Genomic DNA, 19,310 nt, shown 5'->3' on the forward strand with positions numbered 1-19,310 from the left:
GCAACTTGGGATAGTCACATTGCAGTAGCTGTGTTAATCAACGTTGACAGAAACCAACTACTAAGATCCAAAGTGAGGGACTTTTAATTTTAGAGATACAACTTTCTAAAGGAATAATGAAGAAATCCAAACAAGAGTGTGTGCACTTCTAGACATCTGCTAATTGTAAAATAAATCAGAAAGGTTACAGAAAGCCATAATGTTACATTTTTCCCCCCATTCTGTGTAGTGTCATACTTACCACTCTACTTTTGGGAGCCAAAAAATAAATCACACCAGCAGACAAGAGTTTAGAAAACAAAAGTTTATATAAAATAACTCGGAACTAAAAACCATCAGAACAAAACAAAAAAAGTAAACAATGATAAAACCGTGAGATTGAATGCAAGTCAGTGCCATAAGACCAGAAATAAAAACCGGACATTGTACAATAAAACCCCTGAAACATTAACTGATCCTGATTCGCTTCGATGAGCAGACACAGGGCTGCCACCAATTGCAAGTTAACTTATTTATGACCTCCCCGACCCCCGCCCCCATTCTGTGTTCTGCTTTCCTAACCATTCATTCCAAAGAGAACCCCCAATGTAAGCCACAGAAAAAGGAAAAGCTAGCAAACCCACAGTAAAAATTTGACCGAGTTTTCTTTGGTCCAGTTTGGTGCTTCAGTCCTCCCTCCATTGTTTTCATTGAGTTTAATTAATAATTAGGTTTTCAACAACCCTGTTAAGATCCGAAAAAGCTGCAGGAAGCTTTAGTTGGTCTTTCACCTGAGTTTTTTTCTCTTAAAAAAAATAAATGCGATAGGCAAAGGAAAAGAAGAAAAGGACCCACCTCCCCCACCATAATCCCTGCCCTCTCGACCAGGCTCTACAGAAGCCCTTGCAAGTCTGCCCAAAATCTGTTTATGGAATTACTAGTTAATAGGGCGCCCGCCTTCATGTTCTTTACCACAAATGCAAACTAGATATTACTGCCCCACTCAGCGGGGTCACTGGAGAAAAAACATTCAACTGCCTTACACCCTCTTCCACTTTCCCCATGGAACAGACTCTGTGCAATTCAGTTAGGTGCCTCCCTAACATGATTTCTATGCAGAATGGAATGGAATTGTATTCAGTGCCTCCTGGAGTGGAAGCGAGGTGAAGCCCCTGGAAAGAACTGGATGCATGCCACCTCTAAGAATTGTCAGTCCCTGGATTGGAAAAACCCTGAACTGGTCTTTTGTGCCCACTTAAAGCAAGGAAGTCTATGCCAAGAAGAAACTGAACAGGCTTGCAATCCCCATCTGATCAGAACTCCTGTGCCCCCCTGGAATGTACTCTTGGTGAAACCCCAGTGAGAAATTTGAATCATTTTTAAGTGTTTCCTGGAGTGGACTCCTTGGAGAACCAGACCGGAATTCACTGTCTCCTGGAATGGATCAAGTAAAGCCATATGTAAAAACAGCATGCTCTAAATATTGGCCATCGGCATGCGAAAACAATAGACAAACATGGCAAGGAGTTTGTCGGAATATTGAGCTGTTTCTCCTCTAAACCACCAACAGTTTAATTGAGAGAGAAAGTGCCATGTTAATCACCAACCCTGCTACATCACTCAGTCTTGTAACGCGTCTATACACAAGCCCTCTAAAAACGAAAGATCTATGGATCATTTCCAGCACACAACTGTCAATAGAGAATCGAAGTCAATGCTCCGTTTTCCACTTTCTACACTCCAATGCCACCACAATCGAGCCCATGATGTGCAACAGTGTAACTCAAGTGTAATGTCATCCCACGGTTCATCCCTGATGTGCTCAGCTTGTCCGTCATTCACTTCCGTTAAGTGCTCAATTGCCTGGGTGATATGAACAGCTGAAGGGTTGAAGTGCAAAATTCTTTACAGCCCTCCACTATTTTGCGTACTACATTTACATTTCAAATTCTCACAACAGCTCAAGAGAGCTCACCCCCTCCGTGACCAGCTGCCTTGTCAGCAAGTGCAATGGTTTTAAAAATACTTTGCATTCACCCTTCTGCCACAAAACCCTATTGGTCCAAACACTTTGCAATTAGTTCTGAAAGGGGAGTATTAGGGATAGTGGCCAAGGGCTTCCCTTTTCACCTAGCTCTGGCCACAGACGAGGGGTGTTTTAGGAGTGAGGCCACATTGCCTGGTAACACTGAGTAATAACAGAAAAGCAAGTATCTCACCAAAATGTTTTCACATTCTCTTAAAAGACTTAATTTCCCTTCAACTGTTCGAAATCAACCAAAATCATAGTGAGTTAGCTGTATTGTTGGCTCGTTGGTGGCATCCACTTTAATAAGGATGCTCAATTGTTAAACTGGAGCACTGCCAATTCAGTCCATCATCAATTCTTGGTTCGAAGCCCAATAGCAAATAGTTCTGATTCATAACCTCTGTAGAAATCAGGAGAACCAGTTTTTTATGCAAAGCTTCACACTTTGGAAGAATGAGGTGTCACTTCAGAGGGCAACAAATAATCTAACAAACGTTCCAGCTACCTGCCAGTTCCTGACCCGTCAAACCCAGTATTCAGAAAAAGGAAAGCCTCTACAGTGCAAAGAAAGGAAATTCCACAAACAGGCTCAGAGTCCTTGTTGGATTGTCTGTAATACTACTACATTCCGCTTCCTGTGGTCCTCATTACTGGAGCAGCTAAGACTGCATGCCCCAGCAACAAACAGTCCAGGTGAAAAACCTAGGACTTAGATGAATTGGGGGACAAAACAAACCTGAAGACTTGCAGTGACTTTGGTAAATTCTAAATACTTTGGTCCCAGTGTTGTCGTAGCTGAATGGGATGGCACACATCTTTGCTACTGATAGCAAAAGGTGTCATTATAACATGATGCAGAGTTTGAATGGAAGCTACAGTCCCTGAAGAATCTCATCAGGTTTTCTTTTAAATAGGTGGTTGCCTTCTTGATTTCCATTCATGCTATGAAAGGTGCTTTACCAAAACCCCCGATAGTTAGTGAGCACAGGAGTAACAAATGCAGTTTGAGGTATGGTAAACTTGGTGGGGGAACCTGTGAAGGTTTGCAATGCACATAGAGACCATTCCGAGTACAGACTAAGACCTGCCCAGTTTAATAATAGAATACAAATAACCCTCGAACTGAGAAGAGAGGAACGAGCTCCAACCACAAAAGACTGAGAACCCCACTGCAACAAAATGCAAACTTTTACTGTGGATTTTTAAATCTATTTCTGTGGCTTACAACATACACACTTCACATGCAATACTCTAAACATCTACCACATACATCCTCAAAAAAACAGGGAGGAGGAAGTACAACGGTACCTGTTCTGTTCATCTGTGTCATGAAAAAGATGGATAATCTATGTGCCTCACATCAGTGCTTTAGCACCTTCCCTGTTTTCCCAGGTAATGTTTGAAACAAGGTCTTGACTTCTCGCCCCTTTATAACACGCTAAATCTGCTAAGGTTGCATTCAAATAGCATTCAAGTATATGAAGGTGACGTGCTGGGGCCGGGGCATAAGTTACCACGCAGCTACAACGTAGGGCATGGGGAAATAATTGTGAGGCAACCACATTGGCAAAAATCATTTTTTGGCATGGACCAGATCCCTATAGGGAGGGGAATGGGAAGCAAGGGGATCCCCATCACCACCAGATTGCCATCACATACAAGATATTGCACATTCATGGTCGTGTTTATATGAGCGGAGAAGGGGCAAAAATCAACTTGGCACCTCAAACCTTTCCCAATCAGGTGACAGTCAAGCACCCTACACTATTTCCTCAATGACCTGTCTCTAAAGTAGGGATTGATAACCTAGCGTTCAAGGCCGCCCAATACACCTCATGTAGGAATAGACAATTATTCAGTGCTGCCCACCCACTACTTGAGGAATCTATAAGTTTGACAACATTTTATAGCAAGGCAATAGAATATATTTTGGAAAAGAAAGTTGGGGGGGGGTTGTGAATTGGTGGGGGTGGATCACAGCCCATGTCCCTGCACCCTCTGATCATCCTACCTCAAATCATTAGGGAAGAAAGGGAACTGTTTGGCAATTTGTTTGTTTTGCACAAGGCTTCTGTCTGTCAGAAAGATTCAAAAGCATCAACCCAGGATAGGAAGTGCAGTTCGGGAGCGTATCCGGGAAAGAAGATGCACGAACCTGGAAATTCACAAGCCCAGGCGTGAAAAACATGAGGCAACATCTGCCCGAGAATGCCAATTCTGGATGCCCATTAATTTTGTGGATTGGTCCGGCTCCAGTGGTCAAATCGTTCTCCTGTCCCACAGGGGTGAAAACATGAGGACAGGCAATGAGGAACTAGGCTTGCCTATGGGGTAAACATTCTTTTTCCCACAAACTCCCAAATTATAGATTACAAACCAGATCATGTATGTATGGGGGGAAAAGCATGTGCAGTCTATAGCAACCCTTTACTCTGCACTCATCTCCTGAACATCACTCCATTTCCATTGGTGAACTCAATCACTTGTCCCAATGTTAAAATGGACCACCTCCCCAGCCCTCTGTTTGCACCACACCCAATGTCCATAGCCCCTACCCCTGAGATCCTACTTTTTGTGTTGTTGCAGAAGCAGGCACAGCCCTCTCGCTGCAGGCCCAGAAAGCAGTCAATCCTAATGCCAGAAGAAGAGGGCGCAAAAAGCAGAACCCAGTTCAGTTCTATCCCATTTCCCGCTTAACCACATTCCCTCCCCCCTCCCATAACCAAAACATCCCCCCCATACACCAGACCCAATACAGTAGTGACTTCCCCATAGCTGCCATTTTGGTTTCAGAAACGTCAACCATTAAGATGAGCGGATAATGTACCAGCGTATTACACAAAGAGGGGCAGCTTGGTGAAAAGCAACTCACTGCTTCCCCACAGTACAGTCCCAGACCAGAGGTTTACATTGTTCCATTCCTGCCACAGAGCAGTGTCCACTTTATGCTTTTCCACAGTTGTACGCACTCATTCACTTACTAAATGAAGATTCTTGCCCCATTGGGGAAATTCTCAGAAAGTAAACACTTCTTCCAGTGGTCTGTAATGCCAGGTTCCACTCCCCCACATGCCCCCCAAGTGTTTAAAGACTGTTCATTGGCAGGGACAAAAAACTCACCACCACTTTATTTGGTGGAATTCTCAGAGGGTATATAAATACAAATCTGCAATTCCAAACAAACAGGAAATGGCAGCAATCATCATCTCTTCCGTGCTCCCTCTCCCTACTTTTGTACATCACACTCCTAGGGTCCATCTAGGCTCTTCCAGTTTCACACGAAACCTTGAGCATGCTCAGATGTCTTCTCCATTCCTACACACTAGGATCGCTCCGTTTTCCAACACACTTCCAGATATGTTGTCAGGCTACAAGTACACAGACTACTCATAAGGCTATCACCCACAGGCTCCATTCTCCCCCGTCCCCAAATCCTGAGGCTTTTTTTCTATGGCCACAATCATTTCTGGATCTTCTCCCCTACCCTTATTGCAAGGGGCACTCCCCAGGTTCCCGATTACCATTTCTGCTTCTTAGCCAACAAACTACAAAAACAGACAACAGGGCGACGGATGCTCACAACACCAAGTGTCATGTCAAGCTCACCACAAGTGTAGCCTATTTTCCCGTCACAGTGCATGCGTGCCAATATGACTATCAATCCAAATCCAAAATAGTGAGATGACCAAACGGGAGAGAAAAACTAATTTTAGATATTCAGTCACAGTTCTATTAACCCAGGAAAAGGCCCTCTGAAGACGCACCATGTCAGTGAGTTTGCTGCGATTTAAAATCATATTATCCTCATTTGGTAACACAGATGTGCTGCAGCATTCATCTTGTCAGATGGTGCATTGCTGGTAATTGCAGAAGCAACATTCAAGCAAAGAAGAAATGTTAAGTATGATTCAGCATCCCAAAAAGAGGATTTTTTCCAAATATGTAAACGAAAAACATTTGCGGCGGGGTGTTGAAGAGGAAGTCCTTGTAGGTGTATAGCTAACAAAATGCGAAGTGTGCATGATCCCATAATTTGTTCCTTTACCGCCGACGGCTTCAGACGGCATTGCTAGGAAATGTTACTTCATACAAATTGAACATCGATTTTGCAAGTGCTTTTTTGAGCTTCCAAGACAAATAAAACATTTCTTAATAAGAAATGTATGTCTTGGAAGTCTTTGGCCTTAAGGCAAATAAACAGGAACAAAATACTAATAGGCAGGAAAACAAGGGTTTTGGCACAGCTCACTGCGTGCATTTAAAACTCGAAGTATGTGAAGTAGAAAGTTCAAGGTTTCTTCCATACTAAAATATTTCTCTGTACTGGGCGGCAAATGGAGATTTTTGCACAGAATCCAGTCTGCAGTGCGCACTTCCCAGTGCATCGTTTTACGAGGTAGAGTTGAGACGCCTTAAAAACTACACTGACCGAACATGGACTTTTAAATAGTTGTCTGCGAACTTACTTCTGCTAACTTTACAAAAATTACACGTTCCATTAATTGAATTTACAATACTAAAAAAGAAGCTGAAATTCTGCACCATATTTCTATTATTTGAAAACAAACACTGGAACCGTCAATGTTTTGTGGGGCTAGGAATGCTTTTGGCGGTGCGTGGGACATACTTCAGTTATGGTGTTCTACATGCAGAACACTCACTCACACATTCATACTTTTAGATCACACATCAACCTTGTCACATGATGAAAACTAGGGGTGTGAACAGGGAGATTTGTTTAATTTTGAGCAAAAAGCACACAACCGGAAACGTGCCATTTGCCAGTTTAAGTGCCGTTTGGTGTACAATCATTAAATGCATGGGTACATCCTGAGGCAACTCGTGTTCCAAAAGGAGCTAGTGAGTGAGTCATAGCCTGAAGGTCAGGTCTGCTTATGCTCAGGAGTGCGCCCAGATTTCTTGGCTACAAGCGGTGACTGAAATCTCCAACTCATCAACAGTCGGCTGGAAAAGGCATTGGATTTCGAGGTGACAAATGGAAAAGATGGCGGACCACCACTAAAGGTTAGGGAATGTGAACAGCAAACTAGATACACTAAACCAAACATGACCTGTGCTTCATGTCAAACTTCTACTTTATAACCAGGATCAATTCCAAAAATGTTTAATATGCAGTGCCACTTCATGAAATAAATGCTGTGGTGGTCTTCATGGACTGACCCTTTAGACAATGTTTGCTCTGGAAACGTTGCATGCAGTGTGAGTTTAGACTGTTACATTTCTTTAAGGAATGGAGTGCTATATGCTAATTAACATGGGAAATTCGCACTGCTTCATTACACCTACCTATAGCTTTTTACTTCACAAAAAATGGACAAGTGGAATTCTTAGAGATCAAGGCATTCCGAAAATGCCAGAAGCACTAGCAGCGCTGTAGAGAGTACTGCATGCATGTCCCTGAAAAGCTTCAAGGAGAGCTTCACACTCGGAGCAGTGTCGAGACTGGCAACCCAGGAAGTTGTAGGAGAGCTGCAGCAAGACAGCTTTAGGACAACCTCGTAAAGGTGGGATGCGGCCATAGAGCGGTGGTCACACAACTACAATGTCCTTGCCTGGTTCCCATTATCATGCTTGCGGCGCCCCTTTAGTCTCAAGTAAAGCAACAACCCCTCGCAACCCCCAAACGGTCTGGCTTCCAGGTTGTCTGCCAATCATCCCACAAGGACTTCTAGGTCACTGGTCTGTGGTAGTTGTGACTTCATATGTCAGCTATCTGCCATATGAGTGGATATCAAGTTGATGCAAATAGGCTCAAATCTCTCTGATCTGTGGCTCCCACTCAATGAGAGCTGCTTAATGAGCACAAGGATCACAGAAATGGAACACCAAATGTGAGCCAGAAATGCCACTTGTACCAAAATATACCACACTCAGCTGGCCACTACATATTCCACCCGAACTCTAGGCTTGGAACGACTCCTGTACATTTGTGTCAGGAGTAAATGCAGCATTATCTCAATGTAAAGTATTTTAATGACCTGAATCGTCATAAAAAATTTGAACCTGAAAAGGCATGCCGGGCATACAAGCCTATGTCAAAATTGAAACCAATAACCGGTTCAGCAGAGGATGTAGCGACGACATGGATGTACAAGTAATTGATACCCTTATCTTAAACATGGGCCTTTAAGTTGCGTAACACTTCTTGAAACTTTTCAAAAACAGACAAGTAATATCTCTGCTAGGACGTAGAAAGCTATCCTACTGTTGTGGGATAATATATGAGGCTGGCCATCTCACCAACAAAGACTCAAAAGCTTTGGGATTTTACAGACTCGCTGCATTAGTCCAACATGCACACAATGTGGTTGGATCCTACCATCAGAGAAACACTTAAACCGGGATGCCAATCCTTTTTGCCTATGCCACACAGACGTCTGACCTTAAACCCTGTGGGTACAAAACCGAAGCAGCAAAGAGAAATTAACCTATATTAGAGAATGTTACTTAGGACTAAATGTCACAAATGAATCCATAACGGCCCTCTCTTGCAACTCCACCCATATCCATACACACAACTGGTTTGAAAAGCATAAAGTTAGTGGAACACTGTCAGATAGGAATGGAGGTCAGGCTGACCTAGACAAAGCCACCGCATTTGCAAGGAGACTAGAAGACCACGAAAAAAGTAACCAGACTAGCAAAACCCCATCAGTCTTTACGGTTGTCTTGCACGTTGTTGTGGCACATATGAAGATACTTCTGGCGCTCAAGCAGATAGTGGATCCAACGCCAGCCCTATCTGGGATGGAGGTGTGCCACTCCACCGAATCTTTTCACCAGAACTCTGATAAAACAAAATAAAAAGTCTCGCAGGCGAGTGGCTGAAGGAGGCAGACAGCCGATGCGGCTTTTAAACTGGCCCTCCAATCCCACCATCTTAGAGGAAATGCCGCCCCTCGACTACCACCAAAGAAGAGCATTCCTTTGCCCCTTTCACCATCTCAAGAACTTGAAAACTCTCTGCGTACACCAAAGGGCGAAGGGCAGCATGGTTTGTGGGGATGGTCACCCCAGCTTGCGGCTTCCAACTGGAAGAGGGTGCATCGCTCGTATCCTCATCCCTGTCCAGCCCCACTGGATACCTCTTTCCAAGGCTTTTTTAACCAATTGTCTCTTGCTGTGCTGGTTAGCTGTCCTTCAGCAAGAGCTTCTCCTCCAGGCATTTGAAGGAAGGTCCAGAGCCAGAAGCTACCGTTGTTGACTCATCTGCAAACCGCTGGCAAGCCTCTGGCGAGATCTGACGGCAAGCACGGAGGTCGAGGCGAGTGAGGCGGGCACATCGCTTTAAGAGCTGCAGGCATTGATCAGTCAGGCGGTTACATCCTGTATGAGGGAAGAGAGACAATGTCAGCTAACACTAGGCTATGCAACAAGGGGAACATCACTTATCTATATATGATGAAGACCCTTCATTGCTACAAACGGATGACTGACTTGTTTGAATTTAAGCTCTTCACGCAAGGCTACAACACTTATTTTCCTCCAACCAGGTCAATTTGTAGCATATAGGCATAGTACAGTTTGGTTGCTAGGGCTGGAACTATGAAGCTGCAGGTGAAGAGATTAGGGAATGCATGCATGACCCACCTAAGAGCTCTCGCCACACCATGTGTGTGCCCCACCATCAATCCATTCACAACATTACAAGTCACAGCGTGGGATGATGACAAAGAAGCAAACATCAGAATGGAGACTACAACACCGAAAATGAATTTGAATGCTGCTTTGCCAAGGGGGAGAGCTTGAAACAAATCTGGGCGAGTGGCCAAAATGGTCAGAGATTACAGAGTTTAAAGAAATAGGTGTAAAAATAAAACCTGAAGCTGCCTTACTTCTGGTGGAACGAATATGGGCAAAATGCAATGGCCAAAGGAGTCCACTTCACAGCCGACTGATTTCCCTCTGTGGAATCTATGACTGTTAAAACTGATCCGTCCTGATTCTACTCCATCAGTTTCCTGGACCAGATATTTCTTTTGTTTGCTTATACTCTTTGATCATCTGAAAACGTGGCTCATTTCACTCTGCCTTTTTTCTATAGGCCAGTCTTTTTCTCACTTATTTTCACTCTGGACTCAGCTCCGGGAAGCCACATATGGTGTTGGTGTGCTTGGTAAATGACATACAACACAATATTTTATTTGGGCCCTGTGTTCAAGGTGTGGAGTTAACTTATTAAACCTAGGCAAGCCAGCAAACTAGCCCATTGACTCTATTCTAGCCTATGGTAAGAATATTCACATTACTTACCAATCCAATAACAAAGTTACTTGTCAGTACCTGTGCCTGTGATTGAACTCTGTTCTGGGCTAGGAATTGACTTCTAAAGACATCTACTGTTTCGTATTGAATGGTTGGGTGCTATCCACTTTGGGCATGTAATTGTTTATATTTATATACTTGGTCACCCAATAGATCTTAAACTCAATGCACATTATACTGGTTTGATATATACTCATACTTTTCAGTATAAGTGTGCAGACAATCTTACTTGGTCTCCTTCGCTAGTGATCTATAACCTATACAAGTGTTCAGCTCTCCCATTAGTAAGTCATAATGGTCATTCACGACTACCAGTGAGTTTGGCCTGTCTGGTGGAAACACTGCAGGCTCAATAAAGGTTGGACTCTAAACCCACAACATCAGTGTTGGTTTAGAACAACCCTCAAACACCTTGGAATCTTATCACATATATTCGTTGCCACCAAATGCTGAGAACGTACACAGCCAAGTGGGAGAGGTTACTGCCTAGGGAATCATATGTCATCTTTTGGATAACCGCAGCATGAGAGACTTAAGGTCCCCCTGGAGTGAACATCACATAGATGTATCCTTGGTAAGGACTTTTCGAATAGATTTTCAGAATCAAAAACATGGGCCCATTCTGAGAGGTCCCCCTACTCTGGGGATCAGGTATAGACACTAATGTCTTGTCAAACTATTAAGGTAGGTGACTGAGCAGAAAACTTACACTCAGGAGTGTATGGGGATGGTGAATGGTTCACAAATCTTATCAATTCAAGTTAGACAGTATGCTTAAAAATAAAAGTTATGCCTTAGGCCCTGAAACTAACTCTTTACAATGAAAAAGAAAGTAAAATTACTGAAGTCACACTATGCACATTATACATCATGCATTACTTACCATAATCGTATTTCAGATGCTTGTATTTGCTTAGATTCACATGCTTTGCATAGGCCAACATATAGTCGTAGGTGCAGAGTATTGCACATGTTTTTGAAGTTCAAAAAGGAACATTGACTGGGCATGTCTGTAATATTATCCCTAGTGTGACATCTACTGCAACCATGATCCCTCACACGTCTAGGTCCCACAGATTGTTTCTGAGTAGGGGGGAGTATAACGTGTAGCATGGAGACTAGGTAAGTTATCATGAGGTGTGCAAACATCTATGATTTACCCAAGAACTTTACACTCCAGGAGGAGGGTCAGGGGGGTTGCATGTGCAGGCAAGCATCAGAAATATGATTACGGTACAAAACGTTTGCCTTCTTAGGCTTGTGGATCTGCTTAGAAACACATGCTCTGGATAGATTAGCAAGCAGTACTTGGAGAAGGTGGTGCGTTATTTGAATGTAGAGTGGCAAAGATTTTCTTTTTTAATTACATTTTTTTTAAACTATTTATATTTAATGTAATAATGTAAACATACCTTCCCCCGTGCAACAAATGAATATGCCGTCAACTCACACATAGACCCCATAAAATTATTTACAAAACATAGCAATTAATAGAATAACATAGTATGAATCACAAAGAAAATGTCCCCAAGTATGAGTTCAATAAATAAAATAAGACAGACATTCCACACACACAGAATTCCTACGGACCATACAAATTGTTACATTACGTCCAAAGTTCCAGATAAAGAACTCCCCGATCCAGCTTATTAGACAAAACCTTCTCAAAGCCTGACAGAATCTGCACATCATACGACCAGTCCTCCACGAACGGCTTTTTTTTCTAGTCTTCCATTACTTCAGAATCTGTTTTGTTGCTACCATCAGAACTTTGTCAAACCATTGTACATATCTTTTTGCATCTATACATCTTCCCCTTCTAGACAAAAAAACATCCTGGGAAAATGTATACTCAAAATCGCGTCCACTCTATCCAGTACATACCTCCAAAATATCTTTGATCTAGGGCACTCCCATAACATATGCAATAACGTAACCCTCTCCACCCCACAACCCCAGCATGTACCTTTCTCCATCAAATCTAGGCTATGCATACGTACTGCAGTCCAATAAAGGCGGCCCAAGATCTTTTGTTGAATAAGTATTAACTTCAAGTCCTATTTGCTTGTAAAACCCGCTCCCAACACCTGCTTCCACTCATTGTCTATATCAAAACCCAAATGACCTTACCAAGCTCTACACAGTTTTCCCCAAGACTCAAACACTGGATCCATAGGCATCATAGGGAGGAATGTGTATACCATGCGTGGAGATGATGCAAAGACGGCAGATCCACTTAGTTCTTTTCCCATGGGGGTTGATAACCTATCCAATCTCTGCAACAAATGGGACTTCAACTCTATAAAGCTACCCAACTCTCTATTTCCAAGACCAAATGTTCGATGTAGTTCTGTAAACAAAACTACCTGACCCTTCTTTAAAACATCTTGAGAATTCCTTTTGAAATCCAACATTTTATTTGTCAGTCGAAGACCGGGTATATGCCAGAGAGATGCTCTATAATGTATCCATTCATTTTGATCAGTGTCAGTCAACCACTGTGTAAGGGCTTCACAAGTTACAATCGTTGAAGACAATTTATCAGTAATATTTGGAATCTTCCCCATAGAATAAATATTGTTCAACTTAAACAGAGAAAACATTTCCATCTCTATTGTCAACCAGAGTGATTCCTGCATATTACCTAGTACCAAATAATTGTTCACCTTTAAGTAAGAAGCCCCTATTGTATTTAATCAAATCAGGATAACCAAATCCCCCCTTCACGGATACTCTGCATTACAATGTATCTAGGAATTTTCGGCTTCTTTCTCTCCCCACAGGAAATTTGGAAAAATTCTACCAATCTTCTTGAACACATTTTTGGGGAATCGTAAGGGCAGTGATTGAAGGACATACAGAACCTTTGGTAGCAGCAACATTTTGATGGCATTAACTTTAGCCCAAAGACCCAAGGATAACCATTCCCATTTCCACACAGAATTCACCAACATCTCGATCAGTCGAGCTATGTTAAATTCTGCAAGTTTCTTCAAGCCCTGTATTAAATAAATGCCCTGATATTTCACTTGAGAATACAACCATTTACCATTCCATGCTGCAAAATCTCCCCTTCTACAAGTCGGAGAGTGGGAAGATTCCCATTCTATTCCAATTGTGTCCTGAAAGCCTGCCTACTTTTTCAAAAGCATTTTTCAGGGCTATATCTCTGCCTCACCATTCTGGATTTGAAAGAATGACCGTCATAGTGTCTGCATAAGATAGCACGTTTATCTCTTTATCATCAAAGCATAAACCTCTGTTCCCCACATCCGACAAATGTAGGCTGCCAATGGTTCTAAAGCAATATTAAACAAGAATGGAGACAAAGGACAACCCTGCCTCGTACCGTGCGTAAGTTCAAAAGATTCAGACAATACATTGTTTACCGAAATCTTTGCCGTCACCACATAATGTAAGCTTTCCACCGCTTCCATAAAGCAATTACCAAACCCCGTTTTTTTGCATCGTAAATCTAAAAAATTCCCAATTGACCCTATCAAATGCTTTCTCAGCGTCCATGAATACTAAGCCCGTATCTGAAAGAACATCCCTCGGAGCCCCATCACATCAATTAGGGTTCTAATGTTATCATACCCAAACCTACCTCCCATAAAACCAACCTGTGAAGTATGAATGAAATCCCCTATACATTTATCGAATGTATTCGCTAAGACTTTAGAGAACAATTTCAGGTCCACATTGAGCAATGAAAATCGGCCCATCATTTCCACATCTCTTAAGATTCCTTCCTGGCTTCGGACTTAGAGTGATTAAAGCCTCTCTCATACTCTGGCACAAAACCTCATTTTGCACAAAGTGATTATATAATTCACACAAAAAAGGACAGAGGGTCGAACTGAAGGAACCGTAAAACTCCACAGGTAGTCCATCTAAATCCAGGGATTTTCCAACTCCAAGTTGTTCAATTGCTTTCAGAATTTCTTCCACTTCAATCTGAGTGTCCAAAGTAACATTATCCTCTGGAGTCAGTACAGGGATATCAATTAACTAAAAAAAACTCCTCCAGATCAGTCCTCAAAGAAAAGGAATCTTCAATATATGTGACTCAAATTATTTCTTTTTGCAGATGTCAGCATTTCTCACAGCCATACTGCCATGATCATCTATCATGCCCTGAACGTATGACCTTCCAACCATCCCGTTCAATCTACTAGCTACCAATCTACCACTTTTGTCTCCACATTCCCAATATTTTTGTCACATAAAAAATAAAACCCCTCTAGGCCAATAAAACAGTCCTATTACTGAACTCTTCCTGTACTCAAACCATCTTCAGTTGATCAGCCATATTTCCCAGTGAATGCATATTTCTGTTGTAAATGAGTGTGGCAACGCCAATTGCTGCAATTCTTTTAACCCTGCCTTTCTAAAGTAAGAAGTCCTATTTATCAATTCTCCCCTTATCATTGCTTTAAAAATATCCCAAATCATCAAAATATCTGCTGAACCTATATTCTCTTTGAGAAAAACCTCAATTAATTTTCAAAAGCCCCGAAACCATCTCCAAGTCATGTAGTATACCTGATCTAAGTCACCGCCTTACAAATGCAGAACCAACACCACTCCAACCCGGCCGCAAATCCACCAAAGCATGATCTGAAATCTTTCCTTAATATTTACACAAACAACTATCAATCAGCTTATCAGATATTAGTATATAATCAATCCGTGAAAATGAATCATGCACATGTGAATAAAAAGTGTACTCCTTTACTGACGGGTGCATAGCCCTCCACACATCCACCAAATCAAACCTCTGGAGTAGAAGGTTAAATTCTCTACATACCCGCAAATATGAAAATCTGCACAATGCCGAACTATCCATTTTGTGATGAATTATACAATTAAAATATCCAGCTAGGATTACCACCCCATGCATGTTGCACAATAAATGGGTGAGTTCATCAAAAAAAGATTCCCTTGAGAACACGGACCATAGACGCTTCCTAAAGTGAGAATCTTACCACCATATAATATATCTGCAAAAATCATTCGACCTTCACCGTCCATGGCTACCCTTTCTATCTTCACATTCTTGCCCCTTCTAATCAGTATACAAACTCCTCTTGATTTGGAACCGTAACAATATGATAACTTGCGAATATCTTGAATTGGTCAGGAAACCTTTAGCCTCATCTAGCAAGTGTTTCCTGAAAGAAAACCACAACCACCTTTGTCCTCCATATTCTTGACATCACTTTTTTCCCCTTACGTGGACAATTCAATCCTTTTACATTCCATGTTTTAAAAAATAAATCAGCTATCTTGCCCACATGTGAATCACCTTTAAAATGTGTATCTAAACAGTAATGTTGTGTGAAAGTGTGCAGTGAACTCCAAGTGGTAGCTTTGCAAATGGCGTCTAAGGGCACATTAGCTATGAAAGCTAGAGTTGCCCCTGTGTTAGGTGAGAATTGATGTAGTAACACGGTGTGAGACAACAAAACACTAATCTGCTTTGTGTTAGGTAACCCACCTTTTGGTATAGGTCTATACTATACAAGTTGGTAGTGTGACTGAGCAGCCGGAACTATCTCAAGAGGGGTAGATGTGAGCTGTAGCAACAAAATTTGCAAATACAAGTAGCCAGGTAACACTTGCACTCAAGGTTTCAGTTAGTTATTTAACATCAATTTTTAAATACATGTTCTTTAAAAAAGGCAAGATCTGTAACAATCAAATCTACTTAAAAATACTTTTCCAGAATCAACACAAGTTAGTGGATACTCTTTAGAGTTGCTTTTTACACACTTGCTACACCCTGACAGTAATGACATTTAAATATCACTAGTTGCACGTTGCAGATTCTGAGGCTGCAGAAAGGAAAGGTTAAAGAGGTTCTCAGGGCATGCGAGTATACTTGAAATCTTCAAATGAAGTCCAGACACAACCTTTCCCAACAGGATAGACATGTCAAAGTCAATTGACTAGAAGAGTCTGCAGAAAGCCAGGACAGCCAAAGCCAATTGGAGCACTGTCTATGAAGCAGTCACTTCTGATCTTAATAAAAGGTCTTGCACAAAGTTAGAGAGTTTTGTAGAAATCACTTGTAGGGTCACAAGCTGTTAAGCCTGTGAAAAGCAGAGTTGGAATCAACTCTAAGGTAAGCCACTGCAAGTCTCAACTGAGAAAAGCAAAGCTCAAGACAATGAGGTAAGTACCCCAAGTCTAAACAGTACCTCTGGTTTGAAAAAGAGTGGTCCAGCTGGATTCTGTCCTGTTGCAGCGATGAAGATCCTGCATTCCTGAGTCTGAGTCGCGGGACAAGAGGGAGGACTTCAAGAGGACTCCTGCGGCAACAATTTGGAGGAAGTAGGCAGCTACTGGCTCTTTTCGGATCAGCGGCACTGAGGTTTCAGCGCTCGGTAAACAGCACCACCGCGGATCTCAGTTTGGCTTCCTTCACTCCTTGAGTCCTGCACTCTGGTGAGGGGACTCGAGCTCTGGTCGTCCTGCTTCTGGAGGGTCCTAAGGAGACTCCTAGAGCTTCTGGCTGGATTGCAGACATTGCACTCAACTACGGATTTCTCGACACTTGGCACACGGTTCTTGCAGCAGCGAAGACGCACAGACAATTAGGGAATATGGTCCAGTAGAGTTTGTCGCAGGGTTAGTTGGTCCCACTAACCCAAGAGAAGAAGTCGTCCCTTCAGGAGCTTCTATTGTCGATCAGAAAAAGGAGTTTCAGCACAGTAGCAGGGCTTCACCGGGCAATCGGGCAATTCAAAGGTCCACGAGGATGCAGCAAGCTTCGCTCACAGTTTCTTCGTCGGGTGTTTCTCCCAGTGGTCGACTCTGCCTCAGGTCCCAAAATCCTCACCTTTTAAGCAGGTTTCCCCTATTCATGCACAGCCTTGACTGTCAATCACACAGCAGGGTGGCTTTCCTAAAAAGACAGCCGGCCAGCCAATCAGGACTGGTTGCATTCAGGCATTCCTAGAGACAAAGGACAGGAGAGTTTCGGGAACCTCCCTCACATTCTAATTTTCCGGACACACTGGAGCCAGAGGCGGGCTTCAGTGATGAAGCCCGCCAAAGGCAAAACAAACAAAGGGCTCAATTTGGCCTCAACGCACAGAGTAAAACCCAAGAAAGACCTCACAAACAGAAAATGGCTAAAAGAAGCAGCCTGGGGCCATTCTGATGAAAATGGTCACCCATGGGTGCTATACTGCAGCAGACGATTCAGCCTGCGGTAGAAAAGCACAATGGTAGGAAAATTAAACCACTGCCACCAGTCATTTAAAGTAGTGAGGGTAACAAAAATGGTTCATGAGACAGTGGGAAAAGGGGCTATTAAGTAACTCCCAGCACTCCACATAAAATGGTGTGTGCTGGACCTACTAAGAGAAAAGGTAAGTAAAGTCAATTTCACTTTACTATTCCTGGAAACAGTAGTTCACACAAGACAATGTATTTAAACCTTATGAGAAATCTAAAGGATTTCTCTGTGACACTGCATCAATGACAAAGTTACTCACTGCAGTGACTGGTTTATAGTCAAAGTTTCGAATACATATTTTCAAAATGCAATACTTTCAAAACAAAATCAAATGCACTTTTTTTGGGGGGGGGAGGGAGGAGGCCCCCCTAAACCGCAGTTTTTTGGGGAAAAACCACTATTTTTTCCTATACGAAAAGACCAAAACAAATCATTAAAAAAAAATACATGGGAGGCCACCAGGGGGCGCACAGGCAATGGCTGCCTGAGTGCGGAGCTCCCGCTGTGGCTGGGCTTTGGCAAGGGATTGAGCCGCCCCTCAGCCCCCCCCGGCGGGCCCACTCCAACGATTCCACCGGGCCCCCCCCCCCCGAGCACCTCCTGGGCGAAGGAGCGACCTTCGAGACCCCCGGGGGACGGAGGATCCGGACCCGGGACTCCCCGCACCGGGTGAGGAGCGCGGCTTGGAAGGCCGCGGAGCAGGAGGAGAGGCAGACCCTTCCCGCGGCCTGGCAGGCCCATAGCCCGGCCCGCCCTCCCCCCACCCCTCGACTACCCTTCTCCCCGACCAGAGGCGGGGAACGGGTCGGCATCGGCCCGGGGACACCGCCGCGGTCCGGGGGACGCTCCCCCACCTCACCGCGTGCTTCTCCCCAGCCCGGCTGGTCACGTCCGGGAGGCTCGCCCCCGAGGAGAAGATGGCGTGACCCGCCCGGGGGCCTGAGGCGGGCTCTGGGGACCGGCGCCCCCCCACCTGCCCACGAGGAGTGATCGAGGCAGACGGCGTGGGCCGGGGGTGGAAGACCCCCCCTCCCCCCTGGATCTTCAGACGCAGGCGGCCACAGCCCAATGGCAGAGGTGAGGCAGCAGAGCCGGGGGAGGCCTGGGGATCGCTCCCCACGGGCATGCGGACCCCCGGAGCACGCCGGAGGCACGGCCCCCCCCCCACCCCCCCCAACACAATAACACCAACGGACAAGGGGTCACTTGGGTGTGAGGCCCCCGCTGGTCGCAGGAAGGGGGGTGTGCCCGCCCGGGGGTGCCCCTCCACCCCCACCCCCAGGGGGGGGAAGAAAGAGAAAAGGGAAAAAAGAGAAAAAAAAGAGGAGGAAGAGAAAAGAAGGGAAAAGAAAGGGGAAAAAAAAAAACAAGTAAGAAGAGAAGAGAGAAGAAAGAAACAAAACAAAAGGACACGGACAAACAGCCAGGCCACCACTGGTCCTGGAACGCCCTTCCCCCCCCCCTGCTGACTCAAAGATATCCTCGACACTAGCCCTACGGGCTACAGGGCTCCCGACGTCCTTCGAAGGGGTATCCAGCAAAGGCCCCGACCCCCCCACGAGGAGTTTGGGCGGGGTGTGAGGCCCCCACCAGGTGACAGTGGGGCGTGTGCCCGCCCCCCCCCCCTACAACGTGCAACACTCTACAACCCCGGCTGGTGCCGGCCCGGGACGGGTCTGCCCCGTTGGGCGGTCCCTTGGTCCCGGGGGCCCCCCCGCGAACGTCCCCAGGAGAACGGCCTCACCCCCCCCGCCAGGGACATTGAGGCCC

General features: G+C 44.3%; 1 protein-coding gene across 8 annotated transcripts in view; it reads right to left on the reverse strand.

Moving 5' to 3' along the window:
- Window positions 1–289: 289 nt before the first annotated feature.
- The window catches only part of FBXL19 (F-box and leucine rich repeat protein 19), a 664,561-nt gene continuing 645,540 nt past the window's right edge, over window positions 290–19,310 (reverse strand). For all 8 annotated transcript variants that reach the window (XM_069651935.1, XM_069651934.1, XM_069651940.1 and 5 more), the window contains one exon: window positions 290–9,355. In XM_069651935.1, the coding sequence (XP_069508036.1) occupies window positions 9,159–9,355 (197 nt within the window). In that variant the 3' untranslated portion in view covers window positions 290–9,158. The remainder of the gene's footprint in view (window positions 9,356–19,310) is intronic.

Source organism: Ambystoma mexicanum, chromosome 3p, assembly GCF_040938575.1.
Source record: "Ambystoma mexicanum isolate Mex_15411 chromosome 3p, UKY_AmexF1_1, whole genome shotgun sequence".
NCBI lineage: Eukaryota > Metazoa > Chordata > Amphibia > Caudata > Ambystomatidae > Ambystoma > Ambystoma mexicanum.